The sequence below is a fragment of the Podarcis bocagei genome (genome assembly GCF_964188305.1).
Source record: "Podarcis bocagei genome assembly, chromosome: 14".
NCBI classification, from domain to species: domain Eukaryota; kingdom Metazoa; phylum Chordata; class Lepidosauria; order Squamata; family Lacertidae; genus Podarcis; species Podarcis bocagei.
This window is the reverse complement of record NC_138139.1, coordinates 46,362,364-46,380,212: the sequence shown is the minus strand read 5'-3', so window position 1 is coordinate 46,380,212 and position 17,849 is coordinate 46,362,364. Positions and strand designations below refer to the sequence as shown.

The 17,849-nt window shown below is 47.9% G+C and overlaps 2 protein-coding genes across 2 annotated transcripts in view; one reads left to right on the top strand and one right to left on the bottom strand.

Annotated features, from left to right (window-relative positions):
- Nucleotides 1–17,849, top strand: part of BUD31 (BUD31 homolog) — an 83,253-nt gene that overhangs the window by 60,755 nt on the left and 4,649 nt on the right. The gene's annotated exons all lie outside the window — the stretch shown is intronic.
- The window catches only part of PDAP1 (PDGFA associated protein 1), a 20,365-nt gene extending 2,516 nt beyond the window's left edge, over nt 1–17,849 (bottom strand). Inside the window, exons 1-5 of the mRNA XM_081169777.1 lie at nt 17,693–17,849; nt 12,371–12,462; nt 11,120–11,236; nt 4,230–4,351; nt 1,814–1,965 (exon numbers count right to left, since the gene is read on the bottom strand). Coding sequence (XP_081025903.1) covers nt 1,814–1,965; nt 4,230–4,351; nt 11,120–11,236; nt 12,371–12,462; nt 17,693–17,705 — 496 coding nt within the window. The 5' untranslated portion in view covers nt 17,706–17,849. The remainder of the gene's footprint in view (nt 1–1,813; nt 1,966–4,229; nt 4,352–11,119; nt 11,237–12,370; nt 12,463–17,692) is intronic.

The window sequence follows — 17,849 nt, the reverse complement described above, 5'->3', positions numbered from 1 at the left end:
TGGTCCCCCAACCGCTGCTTAAAAGCCTCTAGTGGTGGAGATCCCCAACAACTTCCGAGGTCACAGAATTGCAGGGTTGGAAGGGAACCCCAGGAGTCATCTAGTCCAGCCCAGGTGGACAGCGGGCACGATCCATCCCGTTGTGCAAGGCTAAAGATGCTGCTCAAGGCTAAAGAGGAAGCGTGCAGCCTGTCCATTGCTCTTTGGGGCTGGGGGGGGGGAAATAAAATTTTTCCCCTTGATTTCCCCCTCTAAAAACTAGGTGCGTCCTGTGGTCCGGTGCGTCCAATAGAGCGAAAAATACGGTAAGATTGGGGTGTGTGGAAGCACAGAAATTGGGTCATTGAAACGATTGGGGTGGGGGAGGAAAGCAGATCCATTAGTGAAGATATAAAACCCAGCAGTTACCCAGATGGACATTCCAGGGGAGTGTCAGGAGGCTGCTGAGTGATGCAAGGCCTTTTTAAAAAGTAGAAAACGGGGTGGGGGGGGGGAGGTTGCAATAGGGTTACGGATGCTCCCACAGCTGCAAAGAACAGGCCCACATTTCTGGAGGAGCAGGAAAAAATAGGAAGAAACCCTCACCACCTCATGAACTAGAGGTAAGACAGACAACCTCACAGTCTTTACAGATTCCCGCCCCCCTTCCTCTGCTGCCCCAGACTGAGAAAGCTGGGGCAAAAAAATACCAGGCCAGCACTGGTGATTAAAATACTACTTTTTCCTGCAACTACCAATCAGGTCATATCCAAGGGTCAGTAGTAATGGAGTAAGGAGATCCACTGAGACCAGCTTTCTTGGCTTTTGATCCCACACCCTGACCTGCAAGCCGAGAAACACTGCTTTTCGTCAAGCAGCCAACTAGATTACAGGGGATCCTGTTCAGCAAAGCTGGTCCCCCCAAAATACACAGCTTATTTCTGCTCAATACATGAGCATATGAAAAATGCCTCACGCTGAGACGGCCCATCAGGCTCTAATATTGTCCACTCTGGCGGGTAGCAGTTGTACAAGGCTCCAGGGCAGGGGCTAACCAGAAAGTTGAGGTTTGGGTGTATGCAAGGACTTTATGGCCCCCTCTTGAAGGAGGTGAGATGAATAGAGTTAGTTGGGCACAGAGTTGCTTCACACATGAGAGCGGCTCGGACACAACTTCAAGTCTTAACATTTTACTCCCAACATAACAACAGCCCCCTCCGCAAAAGTAGTTACTGTGCAATAAGTTTGCAGTGATTTTGTGTAAAATACTAATAGTTCACGAAGCTTGACGTTTAAACGGCTCCTTCGGGACATGAAAAGAATGTCAATTCTCTGTAAACTTCACAGCCGCCTTGTACCTGGGCAGCAGGCTAGGAAAAGCCTGAAGCGAGGGAGCCATCACCGGTCAACGTAAATAGGGAGCTAGATGCCCAGTGGTTGGATCCCGCAAAAGGCAGCTCCCTAAGTTCCTGCCAGGAAGGGGCTCTATATTAAAGAGGTGGTGGGTTACTTTTTGGGGTCTGTGGGCCTGATCCTAGATGGGCAGAGGCACTCACCTGATGGCAAAATGGCACCAGGAGAAGGCAGGACTTCAGAGCACAACACAGGGCATGCAAAGCTCTGTGCGCAGTGATTCAGAGGCCAGAGGCTTGGGCTGAGGGGAGGGAGAGTTGAGCTTTCTCTCCCTTGACAGTGCACAATTGGGGGCACATTTTAAGGTCCACATGGTGTACTGGCAGCTGCCTCTCTAGCAGGTGGGTGTGGTTGACAGCCTTGAGGCAGCCAATTTGAACCCCTGAGGTTTGGGCCATCTTCGGCTCAAAGTCTTCCTTACCTTTCCTTTCTTCCTCTTTCTTTTTGGCCGCCTCTTCCCTCTGTTTCCGGATGATGGCTAGTCGGGCGAGGTCTGCCTTGGCCTGCTCTGTCTTCCCGGCGAGGTGCATCTTCATGTACCTCTCTTTCGCCTTCTGTTTCTCAATCTCTTCTCTGTTTTGAGCAAAAGGGGGGGGGGGAGAACAATCCAGCGAAGGAGGTTTTAATCAGAGTTCAGAAGGCACTCCTTCCCACATGGACACAAGGACAGCTTAAAGGAGGCGATGGAGGGCCAAAAGGAGACCTGGAAACCTGCCCAAGGAGGCTTTTGCCTGCACCCAGAATATCCCTAAAACAGAACCACAGTTAAACTTGAGGATGTGACAACGTCCCATCCGTTTGCATTATGCTGCTGCCATTATCAGAGGCCACCGGGTACCATTTGCTAGGAAGCCACCGCAAGAGAGAGGCACCTGCCTTTACGTCCTGCTGCTGGTCTTCCCGGAGGCATCTGGCTTGGCCCCTGGGAGATACAGGATGCTGCACTAAGTGGACCTTTGAAGCTCACCCAGCAGGGCTCTTACACTTTTGAATTGAATTTTATTATTTCGGTCCCAGACCAGTTCCAGCCCACATACAATATCAAGGAAGTCATAAAACACGATAGGGATACATTTGAATTTGCAATTAGGTGTAACAGGGACAATACAGATACAGCATCAGTTAAAAAATATATAAATTAAAACTTAGTCACTAACATATAACCTGAAATTATCATTTAAAACCTTAATCATGATGATAGCACAGCTTGTTCCCTAAGTTTTATGGCAGTTGCACAGAATTTGGCTACCCTTACCGTGATCTCAGGATCCTTGTCCTCTACCAGGGATTTTAGACATTGAAGTTTTGGATTCATTTGGAGGTTTTTGCACAGCAGGGGTAATAAATACCGAGCATATATCCCCGTAGAAACGGCAGTGTAACAAGGCACGAGAGACAGTTTCTACCTCCATCAAGCCGCAGGGGCAGACTTGTTCCGCATATGGTTTACCCTCAAATCTGCCCTGCAATAAGGCAGACAGCAGCAGATGGCTTCCCCACCAGAATAGCATTCAGAGCAGAGACTACTCTGTGGATTTTAACACTAGATAGAGTGTACAGCTCCTCCTCTGCATGCAGAAATCACAGCTTCGGTCTCTTGTGTGCAGGTTGCCACAGACACCTTTGGTACCCCCAGCCCCTCTGCAATTGGCCTTGCTGCTTTCCCAAACCAAAATGAGTTGGAGGTGGGCATGGCGGGGTGGGTCTATCCACAGCTGGAGAAAGGTTAATCCCACGTTCCCCGGCTGCCACCCTGCTTGCACGGAAATGAGGTTTGAAAGAAGCTTCAACGTAAAGAATCTTTCAAGCCTAATTGTGGTGCACATGGGGGGGGGATTTGATGGGGGACACCAGTAATCCCCACCACCACCAAATGTCTTCCCGTGCCACACAATTATGCCTGAAAAAACTCTTCTATTGCCTCCCTTTTTGCAAGTGGGCTGGCCGTTTCTCTCCAGCTGCAGTTTCCAGGAAGATGTTTAAGCTTCAAAAACCCAGATTTTTTTAAAGCCTAATTGCTGGGGAAGGAGGGCCAAGTTTGCTGTAGAGTTTGCATCTGGGGTTGCAGGGCACTTGGGTAGGTGGGTACAGTGGTACCTTGGGTTACAGACACTTCAGGTTACAGACACTTCAGGTTACAGACTCCGCTAACCCAGAAATAGTACCTCGGGTTAAGAACTTTGCTTCAGGATGAGAACAGAAATCGCGGGGCGGCGGCAGCAGGAGGCCCCATTAGCTAAAGTGGTGCTTCAGGTTAAGAACAGTTTCAGGTTAAGAACGGACCTCTGGAACGAATTAAGTTCTTAACCTGAGGTACCACTGTAATTGCTGCCCATGATGGTTTCTCAGGTTTCCAGATGTGTCCACAGGGTTGGTGGACCCCCCGCCCCCACTCTGGAGATGCAGTTCTAGTAAAAGACCATCTCACTGCCTGAGACCTTGAAGAGTAACTATCAGAGCAGCCATACAGCGACTCTGCAGACTTCTTTCTGCACAGGGAGGTGCTTGCCCTGGGAAGCCAGCGCCCCTGGGTTTTGCCCCCTGAAGAGCAAGTCAAATAATTGGGACAGCATCTAGTGCCTTACTCTTGCTCCCCAGTCTCTCCAGTGTCTTGTCTTTTGCAGGCCACTGTATTCCCGACTCAGTACCTCTCTGGCAGCCTCTGCTAAAACACAAGTTATCCTCCCTTTGCTCAGGGACAGGCCCGTTATTGCTCCTTGACAGTCTGCGGGTTCACAAAATAGGGAGCAGGAAACCACAGGCTCCCAGACTTCTACACGCCCCGAGCAACACTTCTCGGAGAATCCCACACGCCAGAGGGGAGGAAAACACCTTACCGTTCTCTCCGCGACAATTCCCTGGGGCTCTCCATATCTATCTGAGTTACTTTTTTGGCTGTCTGTGCAACGCGGTTGGGATTCTCTATGTCTATCATGCCTTCCACGCCTTTGTGCTTTGGCTGGAATGAAAGAAGACGAGAGTGGAACGTGAGCAGCGGCAACTTCAGGTAGGTGGAACAAACAACATGTAAAAGCTTATGGCGGCTGATTTTATATATATATATATATATATATATATATATATATATATATATATATATATATGTAGGTTTTGGTGTCTTCGGGTGTCTTCCCGTGTAAGAGTTGGGGTGTCTAGGCGACGTTTCGACGAGGTCTCACTCGTCATCTTCAGGCTGGTGCTTTCGGCTTCTTGTTACTAGAACAGAGCAGGATCTCAGTGTTTGAGTTCCTATAAATACTGTTGAGGGGGTGTGGTGTATAGCCTCCAACGTTCTGGGCAGATAGGAAGTTCCTAGGTTAATGTGCCTTTTCTTCTTTTGTTCATTAATTACTTGAGGGATATCTTGAGTGATTACTTGAGTGATATTCTGAGTACCACTTAGGAGGGTCATTAGGTGTGGATTAGTTGCTAAAGCTTTCGTGTCTTGACCTCTTGACCTTGTGAAGAGTTTTTCTGAGAAGATGGTTGTACTGCACTTAGTTGTGCTCTGGCTTGGCTTCGTGTATAGGGGCGAGCTGTGGTTTTGTGCCCTGTGCCAGCCAGATCTGTGTAGGGATTGCAGGGGGGTGCAGCATCCGGAGGTGCCACTATGGTTTGGCTACTGGATGGTGTCTGTAATTTATCTGTGGAGAGGGTCTGGGTTTGGGTCTGGTGTGGTTGATTGGAGATGGCGTTCTGTGTGCCTCTGGTTCTGGTGTCGGTTTTTGTGGGGAGGGCTAATTTCCAGATGTCTGGCAGGCGGGACGTGTCGTCACGCTTGTTCATGTTGTGAGGGTGTTTCTCTATCTCGATGGCTTCCATGATTATTCTCTTGTGGTGATGTTCCATGTTAAAGAGCAATTTGGAATCTGCAAAATTAATTTCGTGTCCTGTTTCTTTCATGTGTTGGTAAAGAGAGGAAGTTTTTTCTTCTTTTTTGACGGCATTCTTGTGTTCTGCGATACGTGCATTTATTCGTCTGTTTGTTTGTCCAATGTACGTGGCTGGGCAGACTTTGCAGGGTATTTCATAGACCCCTTGGTTTTCTAACTGGATTTTATCTTTTGGGTTTCTGAGGATATTGGCTATTTTTTGGTTGGTGCAAAAGGCTGTTTTGATATTGTGTTTATGGAGGATTTTGCTAATTTTATCTGTAGTGCCCTTGATATAAGGAAGGAGGGCCATGCCATTGTTTTCTTCTGTGTCTTGGTTTTTGGGGGGTGTTTCTTTTTGGATTAGCTTCGTAACCCTGTTTTGCTGGTATCCGTTGGCGATTAACACATTTGAGAGATTCTGTAACTCAGTTGTCAAGTGGTCTTTGTCAGCCAGGCGTTTGGTTCTGGAGATGAGAGTCTTGGCTACGGAGTTTATTTGTGCAGGGTGGTGGTGTGATTGTGCATGTAAGTAGCGGTTGGTGTGTGTTTTTTTCCGGTAGATAGTGTGTCCTAGGGAGCCATCAGGTTTTTTGTAGATTAGGACGTCAAGGAAGGGAAGTTGGTTGTTGGCTTCTATTTCCATAGTGAATTGTATTTTGGGGTGTAGGCTGTTGAGATGTGTGAGGAAGCTATCTAGTTTTTCCTTCCCGTGTGGCCAAATTACAAAGGTGTCGTCAACATATCTGAGCCAAAGTTTGGGTTTGTGTTCTGACTTGTCTAAAGCATTGGTTTCAAAGTGTTCCATGTACAGATTTGCGATGACCGGTGAGAGGGGTGATCCCATAGGTGCTCCTTCTATCTGTTTGTATCTTTGTCCATTGTGGATGAAGTACGTGTTGGTTAGGCAGTGGTTGGTCAGGTCCAGGATGTATTCGGGGGGATTGTATTTGTTTTGAATGGCTGTCAAGGCTTCATTAATGGGGACTTGTGTGAAGAGAGATACAACATCGAAGCTCACAAGTAGGTCATCGGGATGTAGGTTTTGCTTCTTTATTGTTTCTATGAACTGGAAGGAGTTTGTAACGTGTGAAGCGATAGATTCTGCATAGGGCTGAAGTTGCTTAGCGAGAAATTTAGCGAGATTTTGTAGAGGTGAGCCTATGGAGCTGACTATTGGTCTGAGTGGTGTTCCTTCTTTGTGTATCTTGGGGAGACCGTAGAGTTTGGGGCATCTGGATGATTTTTCTCTGGGGATGATTCTTAGCTGGATTTCTTCACTGATAGGAGAGGCTTTTATTTTGGATTTGGTGGTTTTTTCCAGATAGGTGGTGGGATCTGTTTTTATAGGTTGGTAGGTAGGGTCTTGGAGTAGATTTGATAGTTTTGCTTGGTAGTCCGATGTGTTCATCACAACAGTGGCATTACCTTTGTCTGCTGGGAGAATGATTATGTTGTTGTCTTTCCTCAGGTTGGTGAGTGCTTTCTGTTCTTCTTTGTGTAAATTGCTTCTGGGTGGTTTGCTGGAGCAGAGGATGTTGGTGACTTCAAGTCTGATTTTATTGGCTTCATCTGGGTTGATTTTGGTTAGGCTAGCTTCGACTCCGCATATGATGTTTTCCGTGGGGATGCGTCTCGGGGCGACTGCAAAGTTGAAACCTTTGGAGAGTACTTTGGTTTCAGTTGAGGTGAGGATCCTGTCTGATATGTTATGTACTGTTTGTTTCATAACATATCAGACAGGATCCTCACCTCAACTGAAACCAAAGTACTCTCCAAAGGTTTCAACTTTGCAGTCGCCCCGAGACGCATCCCCACGGAAAACATCATATGCGGAGTCGAAGCTAGCCTAACCAAAATCAACCCAGATGAAGCCAATAAAATCAGACTTGAAGTCACCAACATCCTCTGCTCCAGCAAACCACCCAGAAGCAATTTACACAAAGAAGAACAGAAAGCACTCACCAACCTGAGGAAAGACAACAACATAATCATTCTCCCAGCAGACAAAGGTAATGCCACTGTTGTGATGAACACATCGGACTACCAAGCAAAACTATCAAATCTACTCCAAGACCCTACCTACCAACCTATAAAAACAGATCCCACCACCTATCTGGAAAAAACCACCAAATCCAAATAAAAGCCTCTCCTATCAGTGAAGAAATCCAGCTAAGAATCATCCCCAGAGAAAAATCATCCAGATGCCCCAAACTCTACGGTCTCCCCAAGATACACAAAGAAGGAACACCACTCAGACCAATAGTCAGCTCCATAGGCTCACCTCTACAAAATCTCGCTAAATTTCTCGCTAAGCAACTTCAGCCCTATGCAGAATCTATCGCTTCACACGTTACAAACTCCTTCCAGTTCATAGAAACAATAAAGAAGCAAAACCTACATCCCGATGACCTACTTGTGAGCTTCGATGTTGTATCTCTCTTCACACAAGTGCCCATTAATGAAGCCTTGACAGCCATTCAAAACAAATACAATCCCCCCGAATACATCCTGGACCTGACCAACCACTGCCTAACCAACACGTACTTCATCCACAATGGACAAAGATACAAACAGATAGAAGGAGCACCTATGGGATCACCCCTCTCACCGGTCATCGCAAATCTGTACATGGAACACTTTGAAACCAATGCTTTAGACAAGTCAGAACACAAACCCAAACTTTGGCTCAGATATGTTGACGACACCTTTGTAATTTGGCCACACGGGAAGGAAAAACTAGATAGCTTCCTCACACATCTCAACAGCCTACACCCCAAAATACAATTCACTATGGAAATAGAAGCCAACAACCAACTTCCCTTCCTTGACGTCCTAATCTACAAAAAACCTGATGGCTCCCTAGGACACACTATCTACCGGAAAAAAACACACACCAACCGCTACTTACATGCACAATCACACCACCACCCTGCACAAATAAACTCCGTAGCCAAGACTCTCATCTCCAGAACCAAACGCCTGGCTGACAAAGACCACTTGACAACTGAGTTACAGAATCTCTCAAATGTGTTAATCGCCAACGGATACCAGCAAAACAGGGTTACGAAGCTAATCCAAAAAGAAACACCCCCCAAAAACCAAGACACAGAAGAAAACAATGGCATGGCCCTCCTTCCTTATATCAAGGGCACTACAGATAAAATTAGCAAAATCCTCCATAAACACAATATCAAAACAGCCTTTTGCACCAACCAAAAAATAGCCAATATCCTCAGAAACCCAAAAGATAAAATCCAGTTAGAAAACCAAGGGGTCTATGAAATACCCTGCAAAGTCTGCCCAGCCACGTACATTGGACAAACAAACAGACGAATAAATGCACGTATCGCAGAACACAAGAATGCCGTCAAAAAAGAAGAAAAAACTTCCTCTCTTTACCAACACATGAAAGAAACAGGACACGAAATTAATTTTGCAGATTCCAAATTGCTCTTTAACATGGAACATCACCACAAGAGAATAATCATGGAAGCCATCGAGATAGAGAAACACCCTCACAACATGAACAAGCGTGACGACACGTCCCGCCTGCCAGACATCTGGAAATTAGCCCTCCCCACAAAAACCGACACCAGAACCAGAGGCACACAGAACGCCATCTCCAATCAACCACACCAGACCCAAACCCAGACCCTCTCCACAGATAAATTACAGACACCATCCAGTAGCCAAACCATAGTGGCACCTCCGGATGCTGCACCCCCCTGCAATCCCTACACAGATCTGGCTGGCACAGGGCACAAAACCACAGCTCGCCCCTATACACGAAGCCAAGCCAGAGCACAACTAAGTGCAGTACAACCATCTTCTCAGAAAAACTCTTCACAAGGTCAAGAGGTCAAGACACGAAAGCTTTAGCAACTAATCCACACCTAATGACCCTCCTAAGTGGTACTCAGAATATCACTCAAGTAATCACTCAAGATATCCCTCAAGTAATTAATGAACAAAAGAAGAAAAGGCACATTAACCTAGGAACTTCCTATCTGCCCAGAACGTTGGAGGCTATACACCACACCCCCTCAACAGTATTTATAGGAACTCAAACACTGAGATCCTGCTCTGTTCTAGTAACAAGAAGCCGAAAGCACCAGCCTGAAGATGACGAGTGAGACCTCGTCGAAACGTCGCCTAGACACCCCAACTCTTACACGGGAAGACACCCGAAGACACCAAAACCTACATTCCTGTACCCGTGAAAATCTACGAAAGCAAATATATATATATATATATATATATATATTCCCCGCCCATGTGGTTGGGTTTCCCCAGCCACTCTGGGCGGCTCCCAACAGAATATTCAAATACAAAGCTCTTTCACATCTGGTGGGTGGGCGTTCCACAGGACCGGTGCCACCACCAAGAAGGCCCTCGCCACTGGACCTGTGTCTGGGCAGAACGATGGGGGTGGAGATGCTTTGCCCAAGGGGTTGGACAATTTCTAAAATCTCTAAAAGCTGTTACACACTTTTGTTCAGGGTCCTCACCTCCTTGCAAAGTTGGGGAGGGGTGGCTGTTGCAACATGAAAATGAAGGTCTCCCTTGCTTTGTTTTTACTAGTTCCTGCCTCCATCCATTCTTCTCTGACTGATCATGGACTTTGGGCAGTGGTTTTCAACCAGTGTGCTATGATATCCTGGGGCGCCTTGAATGATGGTCATGGGTGCCGTGGGCAACACTGGCCTCTGTCTGTCTGTCTGTCTGTCTTTCCTTCCCTCCCTCCTCCAAAGCTCTCTCACGTCTCTGCCTCCTGAAGGCTTGTGCAGCTCTTGTTGCAAAAGCCCTAGCCACAAGCTCCGTAGGAGAATGGTGCCTCTGGTGCTGGTCAGGGGGTGCTGGTTGCCAGGAGCTGATGTGGCCTCAGAGTAAGCAAGCAAGCAGGCCAGCCAGCTAGTCTGCCAGCCCTTGCTGTTGGGAATGGACAGACAAGTCCCAGGCCTCTGTGGGGCAGTGTGAGGAGGTACCTCTCTTTGGGGGGCAGCTGAGACCAGGGGCAACAGCATCGGCTGCCTGGAGGACTCCCAAGTAGAGGAGAGGAGGCTGAGGGAACACTCCACATGGGAGGGTGTTCGAAAAAGGGTGAGAGGCTGCAGGCAAGGGGCGACATAACTGGGCTCCTGAGCCCCACAGGGGAGCCGCAGAAAGAATGCAGTTGGTCAAGGGAGCTGTGGACTCAAAAAGGTTGAAACCCTCTGACTTAGGGGATTCAGAGGCCCTTGGGGAGTTGGGCTGCAAGAGCCAGCCCATGTTTCCCCTACAACAGCCTTCTCAAAGTTAGCCCAAGCCCACTGCAGCAGATGGTTATCTGAACTAGGGTGGTGAGCTCTTCCCCAGTTGGTTGCTGGGTTCTCTCTGGGGAAAAAACTACTCAGGGAATGGGACCTATCCCTCCCCTCTCTGCTGCCCCTGCTTCCTGCTATGTTATCAGTGCATCCCAAGAGAGACAGGGGTGCGGGAACTCTTTCAGCCCAAATTCTCTCTTCCAGGGGGTCGCAGGTAGGGAAATGGATGCAGTTTCTCAGCTTTGTACAGTAGGTCCTATTTCAGCAAAACACAACTCATGAGTTTTCTATACACCTCTCCCTTTCTCTTGTCGCAGTTTGAGGGCATGTCCCAGGGTTGGCAAAGGGGAGGGGGCATGGCTTTGGGGGAGTCCTCAGGGCCACACAGAAATATCTAGAGGGCCACATTCAGCCCTGTAAGAGCTCGTGTGGGAGAAAACCAGCCCTCCAGGGTGAAGAACTTGGCAGCAATCAGCTGGATGAGAAATGACCTGAATTTCAAGGATTAACACGAACTGAGCATCCTTCCATGAAACATCTCGTTAGTACCTGGTAGTCTTCATCGTCCTCCTCCTCCTCTTCACTCTCGTCTGAATCTAGCGATTTCTCCTTCTTTTTGGGTTCTCCTGTTGCCCCATCGCCGCCTTCCTCTGCTTCCTCCTCCTCCTGTGGAAGCGAAAAGCATTATCAGTGCTGGGCGACCACAGAGTAGAAGTTACAGTGCGAGTAGGACTGCTCCTCGAACTGCTCTTCATCCATGAAGCTCACTGGATGATCTGGACCAACCGCCTCCTCTAAACCTAACCTACCTGTCAGGGCTGTTGTGAGGATGAAACGGGGGGATCCATTTATGCTGCCCTTACAACTCCTTACAAAGGATAGTGGACTACAGATCTAATACGTCTATTTTATTTTTTTACATCATGTTCTGTCCCAGAGGTACATGTGCAAAGGAGGCCAGGCAAATGACAGAAGTGGCCCAGATTCATTGGATTCTGTAAGCAATAATTAAGCATTTGAGAGCTAGTGTGTTGTCGTAGTAAGAAAGCTGGTCTGAGGAAACATCGGTTCAAATTCCCACTCAGCCACAAAGCTCACAGGGTGAGCTGGAGACAGACACTCAATTCTAGTGCACTGTACTGCTGCAAGGGGTTATTATAATGATGAACGAAGTACCTATCCTCAGCATCTCCTTGGAGTAAAGGTAAAGGTCAATGCTAATAAATATGTTGCAAGCCTTTGCCCAACGTTAAGGTCTTCTCTCTGTCAGGAGTGCGTGTGGGAGCCAGGCCCTGTGACCAGTAGGACTCTGCAGGACTGGGGCCTTCCTAAGTTTGTTCTGAAGAGGCAAGGTGTGGCTGCACAGGTGAGGCCGATTGGTAACTCACAGCACCTGGTGGCAAGATCCAGGAAGGGAAAAAAGCTCAGCATTTCCCTTAGGATCTTTGCCACAGCAACACATTCCCTGCCTTTCTGCGTTTGGCTCCTTGACTCCTTGATCCTCAGACCCTTGACTTCCTGACTCCTGTTCCTGCTCCCACCTCGCCATCTTGCCCCCAGTCCCGATGTCCCCAGCCGGGACTTTGATCGCCCGTGAACCGGACTGTGACACTCTCAATATGAAAAATGTATAATTCCTTTTTCTAAATCCCCCTTTTTTGCAGATGGGAGGCTGAGAGAAGAACTTATGTGCCTGTGTCAAAGGAAAAGGTGAACCAGGTGACTTCCCATCTCACAGTTCAACTCGTGCTTGCTATCGTTACCCCGGCTCTGTGAAAACAGCAGCAGACACACACTTACCTTGGCCTTCTGTTTCTCTGCTTGGAGCTGAGCGTCAATCTCCTCGGGGCTTGTGTACTGCCGTGCCCGGCCTTTGTGGCCTCCTTTCCTACCTGCAAGGAAAGAGCCAGTTTAGGGATTTGAGACCTCCTGGTATAGGGCAGTATGCAAATTTAACATACAGCAAACAACAAAATAATAAATAATAAAGCAACTTCAGACAGCCACTGTTGTCCTCGTCTCCTCGCTCTTGGCTTGTTGCAGTCAACCAAGCAAGACCAGACCAAAATGCCTAGGCAGTCCAGTGTCCTGCCCCTTCTGCCCAGTTGCAACGAAACAGGTAGACTCCAATTCTTCATCAGCACCAGCCAGCATGACTAATGGATGTGGATGATGGGAGTTGGAGTCCAGCAATGTTTGGAATGCACTAGGCTGGGAAAGTTGCCCTAGAATGTCCCAGCAGTCAATCATCATCATCATCATCATCATCATCATCATCATCATCGTACCCTGCCCATCTGACTGGGTGGCTTCCAACAGATATAAAAGACAGCCTCCCACTTGGCTTGCCCACAGCCTTCCTGTAGGATTGGGAGTCACAGCATCCCTGTCTTCCCCTCACTGCCTGACTCATGCCCTGGGCTGCAGGCCAACTACAAATCCCACAGCTGTTCCATACAGTCAGGCTGCATGTGCAACGCCACCTTTAAAGCTGTGTCATACCACTTGGAACAGTCACAGCTTCCCCCAAAGAATCCTGGGAACTGTAGTTTGTTAAAGCTGCTGAGAGATGTTAGAAGACCTCTATTCCCTTCAGACAAAATACAGCTTCTGGGATGGTTTAACTGTCAATCCCTCTTCCCAGAGAATGCTGGGAACTGTAGCTTTGGAAGGAGAATAGGGGCCTCTTCCGATGTTGTTAGACTACTATTCCCGTCAGCCCAGCCAGCATGGCAGCAGCTGGATCCCAACAACATCTGGATGGTCACAAATTCCCTGTGCCTGCTCTATATTATTTGTATATTATTTGATATTATTTGTATATTATTATTTGTAGACCCATATGAAACTGGGAATTCTAATGCAAGGTAGAATTCAAGATTGTGCTCATGTGAGCAAATCTGCCTACAACAGACAAACAGTGGGAACTAGATTTAAAACAAAAAAAATGGGGGAAAACAGGCTGCTTATGTGCCACATACTGAACAAGGATGAGCAGTCACTGTTTTCATTCCCTCGTAGCTCAAAGCTGCTGTGTCAGTTGTGTTGCTCTATCATTCACTTACCACATTTACAGGCAATGCCCCCCTTCTCTTGAAGGTCTCAGGGCAGAAAGACACAAAGCCAAAACTAAAACAATTGCAAAGAGAGCTGAGAGGGGTGGGAGCAATACAAGGAGGTCAATCTAAAAATGTAAGGTTAGAGGAAATAAACACCTCCTCTCTGCCACTATCTTTTTTGTTTGGAGGTGGAGCTGTCCAGCCAGCATGGCCAGCAATGGAGAGAGATGCAGTCCTACAGCATCTGGAACCATGTTGACTATTCCTGACCCAGAGAAAGACATCTGTCGCGTTGGGTGAAGCTTCATTAATTTAATTCCAACTGGCCACACAAAACCTCTTCCTGCTAACTGGTTAACGCAAGCTAGTTTGTCTGTCACACAACCCTGACACTTAAGTTGCTTTTTAAAAAACCAAACAAACAAACCCACATTTGGGAGCTGCATCCTCCAACGCACATGGAAGTTGCTACCGCAAGATGCTATGTGGCTTTGAAAATGATCAAATGCAAAGAACTTAGGTCAAGCAACGGTTCTTAGCTGAATAGATCCTCCATGTTCAGAAGCAATTTAACACAGAATACCAGGGAACCAGGAACAAACAAGAAGGGGGCGTGTGGCTTTCATGCCCTAGTGGTAAACTTCCACGGGGAGTCTGGAAAGTACCCTATGAAAAACAGAAGATTGGATAATTTGGACCTTTGTTCCGACCCAACAGAGCAATTCCTGAAACACTTCTGTTGTTTCAAAATCCAGCACCCCAGCCATAAATGCTCAGTGTTTGTAGCCTAGCCATTTCCTGCCTTGTCGTTTTTTGAACTATGCTTTGCTCTTGTACTATTGGCCAGAACTGCTGCACTGAGAGAGCACCGGGTACTGCAGCTTCCATTTCTTTCAGGATGTCATCATGCTTCAGTGGCAAACCTCATCGTGCCCCTTTTGTAGATCCAGCGAGGAAGAGTATCCAAGAGCCACCACTAGGAAACCCTGATTATGGAAAAGCTAGCATTCAGGAAAGACATCCTGGCAGAATCCCTTGGAAATAGTTCAAACTGGGTGTGGTGCAGCTTCAGGACTTGCTTTTTCTTCCTCTCCTGTTCATGCAAGCAACCAGTCATGCGCTGAATATGCAGCGGCAAGGCAGCCTCTCCACTGGGGGGGGGGGGAGAGGCAGCAACAAGCTCAGTCATGCCTCCATCTTCACTAAAAAAGGTCTGGCGAAAGCCAAGCTATCAGTTTCTTTTCTCTGTCTATTGCAGTCTCCTCCTCCTGGCTCTGTGCCACCGCTTCAGACGGGCAGAATTTTCAACTTCATATATACACCTTTCCCTTCTGAAGAATTAGGGACGCTGTCGTTTTTAACCAACCAATTTAGCTAAATGCACAATAGCCATGATAACCTTCATTCAGAAATGACGTACAATAAGCTCTGCATCAATTCACCGAAACTGACACACACACACACAAATTAGCATCAGCACTCATCAAAGCAAGATGACTGCTTCTGTTTCCTTCCTCAGCTGCTGCTGCTGGTAGTGGTTAAGAAGGAAAGACATGAGCTGGTAGCCTCCAGTACAAAACAAGCCCCTAATCTAGCCAAGTACCCACTGGCTTCCCTTGTTCAATCTGTTCTTCTCCTGGGGAAAACAACACAGGCTTACTCAAAAGGTTGTGTTGGGGGACCTGTGGTTCTCCAGATGTCCTGGAGAACTCTCATCAATCCAGCCAACTTGGTCAATGGAAAGGGATGGTGGGAGTTGTAGTCTTTAAATAATGGAGGTTCCCCAGCTCTGTTGTAAGGACAAATCTATTATGTGCAGCCTGCTCTGAGCTTTTCTCAAAAGGACTATATTTATATACTGATTAGACTCAACCCCCTCAACCTCTCAGGGGCTCCTAGCTTGACCTCCACTCCTCTCTCTAGCTGAGGACTATCCAGAGGGTTTCCTTTTTTAAAAGTCTTGCTGTTAGCTTTCGGCCTGCAATTCCATACAGAGGCTTTTGGAAAGTGTTTATGGAGTATGTTACACAAGGATGCAGGTACAGTAGGACCATGGGTTAAGTAGTTCGTTCCGTAATTGACCTGAAACTGTTCTTAACCCGAAGCACCACTTTAGCTAATGGGGCCTCCTGCTGCCACCGCACCGCTGGAGCATGATTTCTGTTCTCATCCTGAAGCAAAGTTCTTAACCTGAAGCACTATTTCTGGGTTAGCGGAGTCTGTAACCTGAAGCGTCTGTAACCTGAGGTACCACTGTACCAAGTCAGACCATTGACCTCACTATTATCTACACTGACTGGCAGCAGGTCTCTAGGGTTGCAGACAGGGGGGTCGTCTATCTGAGGCCCTTCCATGAGAGGCCTGGAGGGCAGCAACACAATAACGGGCTTCTTCCGAGGTGGCTTCCCATTTGTCGAATGCTCTCCCCAGGAAAGCTCATCTGGCACCATCTTTATATATCTTTAGATGCCAGGCAGAAACTTTTTTTAAATAATTAAGTGTTTGGCCTTAAACTGTCTGTGGCCTTTTAGAAGTGTGTGGGATGTTTTTTAATGTAACACAAACACACACTGTTTTAATGTATCTATGTGGGGTTTTGTTTGTTTGTTTGGCTGCAAGTTGCTTTGGGTTACCTTGGGCAAGATAAAGAGACTAACAGATTTAATAAATACAACAACAACAAAACAACCACCACCTTGGGAGATGGCAGGGAGTAAGAACAACAACAACAACTTTGGGAAATGGCAGGGATTGAAGCTGGAGCATTCTGCGGTAAGGCTCAGTGAAAGCTGGTTCAGTGAAGTTTGGTCCTTTCTATAAGACATGAACAAAGAAAGCAGCCATATACTGAGCCAGACTCAGACTGAGCTCAGTGTTGCCTACACCAATATTCCCAGCCCTAACCTGAGAAATGAACCAGAGACCTTCTGTTTTCAAAGCAGGTGCTCTACTGCCAAGCCACAGTCCTTGCCCTTTAAGCTCAAATTACCGTTTAATCTGGCACCCTACTGCTAACAGCACTGGTCAGGCAGGTGCCTTCCAGAAGGTCATATAGAAAAGAACCACCTGGATTCTCAACATTTGAGATTTAGGAGACTATGTGATTTAATGGGAAAAGTTCAGGGGCAGTTCCACGCCCCCTTTCCCTTCTACTTGTGCAAGCCAAGTGCCTGAATCAGCCCTCAGCCTCCTTCCCACGTGGAAGGCATATCAGAGTCTTTTTTCCCCGCTTTCTTTTTGTACGCAGGCCCCCGCTTTGCCTGATGCAACTGTCTGATGCTCAAACCGCAGCGGGGAACCTAAGGCAGCCTGGTACCTTATAGCTACTGTTAGGGAAGGTTTCCAGATGTCGTGATTTGGTGAAAAGTTGCGGGGAAAGAGTATCATCAGGACAGAGCCCACTGAATGCATTCACCCCACGCCAACTTTCCACTCCCCATCTTTCTTCCCGGCATTTCTAAGCTGCCTTTCACCGCAAGCCCCTTCGGGAGGCAGCTCGCGTGGACCATCAAAAAAAAGCACCATGAGTCGTTAGGTTGACGATTAGAAAACAGCAGCGCAGACCGTTCTATAACAAAACACGTATTTTTTATTTTTAGTTAAAAAAATACCCGGACCAGCGCCTTGTCCAAAAGCAGAACAAGAAGGGTTTCCAAGGCGCACGAAAAGGAAGGCAAAGGAACAACTTGGAGGGAGGGAGAAGAGAAGCCTCCCGCCATCACCCTCACGACCCCCCACCCCTAAGACCCCTCCAGGTCTTAATAATAATAATAGTAATAATAGTAATAATAGTAATAATAATAATAATAATAATAATTTTTATTTATATCCCGCCCTCCCCAGCCGAAGCCGGGCTCAGGGCGGCTAACAACAAGACGCTCAAACCCCTCAGAGGGTCCCCAGGGAGGGAGAACAAGAGACCCCAAGTTCCCCCCCTCCAGCCGGCCCAGAGGGGAGCCCAAGATGGCAGGGGGCTCCCCGCTCCCGCCTCCTCCTTCACCCCAGAGGGCCAGGCCACAAGGCCGCGGCCGACCCCTGGGCCTCCCCTCCCGGCCGGGCTCACCTCCTTTGGGCATAGCGAGGACGATGGCGGCGGCTCCGGCTACAAGCGACTCTTTCCTCCCCCTCCTCACTTCGCCCCGAGCTTTTGTCGCGACCCGGAAGCGGAAGTGGAGCCGGCCCTGCGCTCCTCAAGTCTATGGTCCCCCCCTCCGATACAC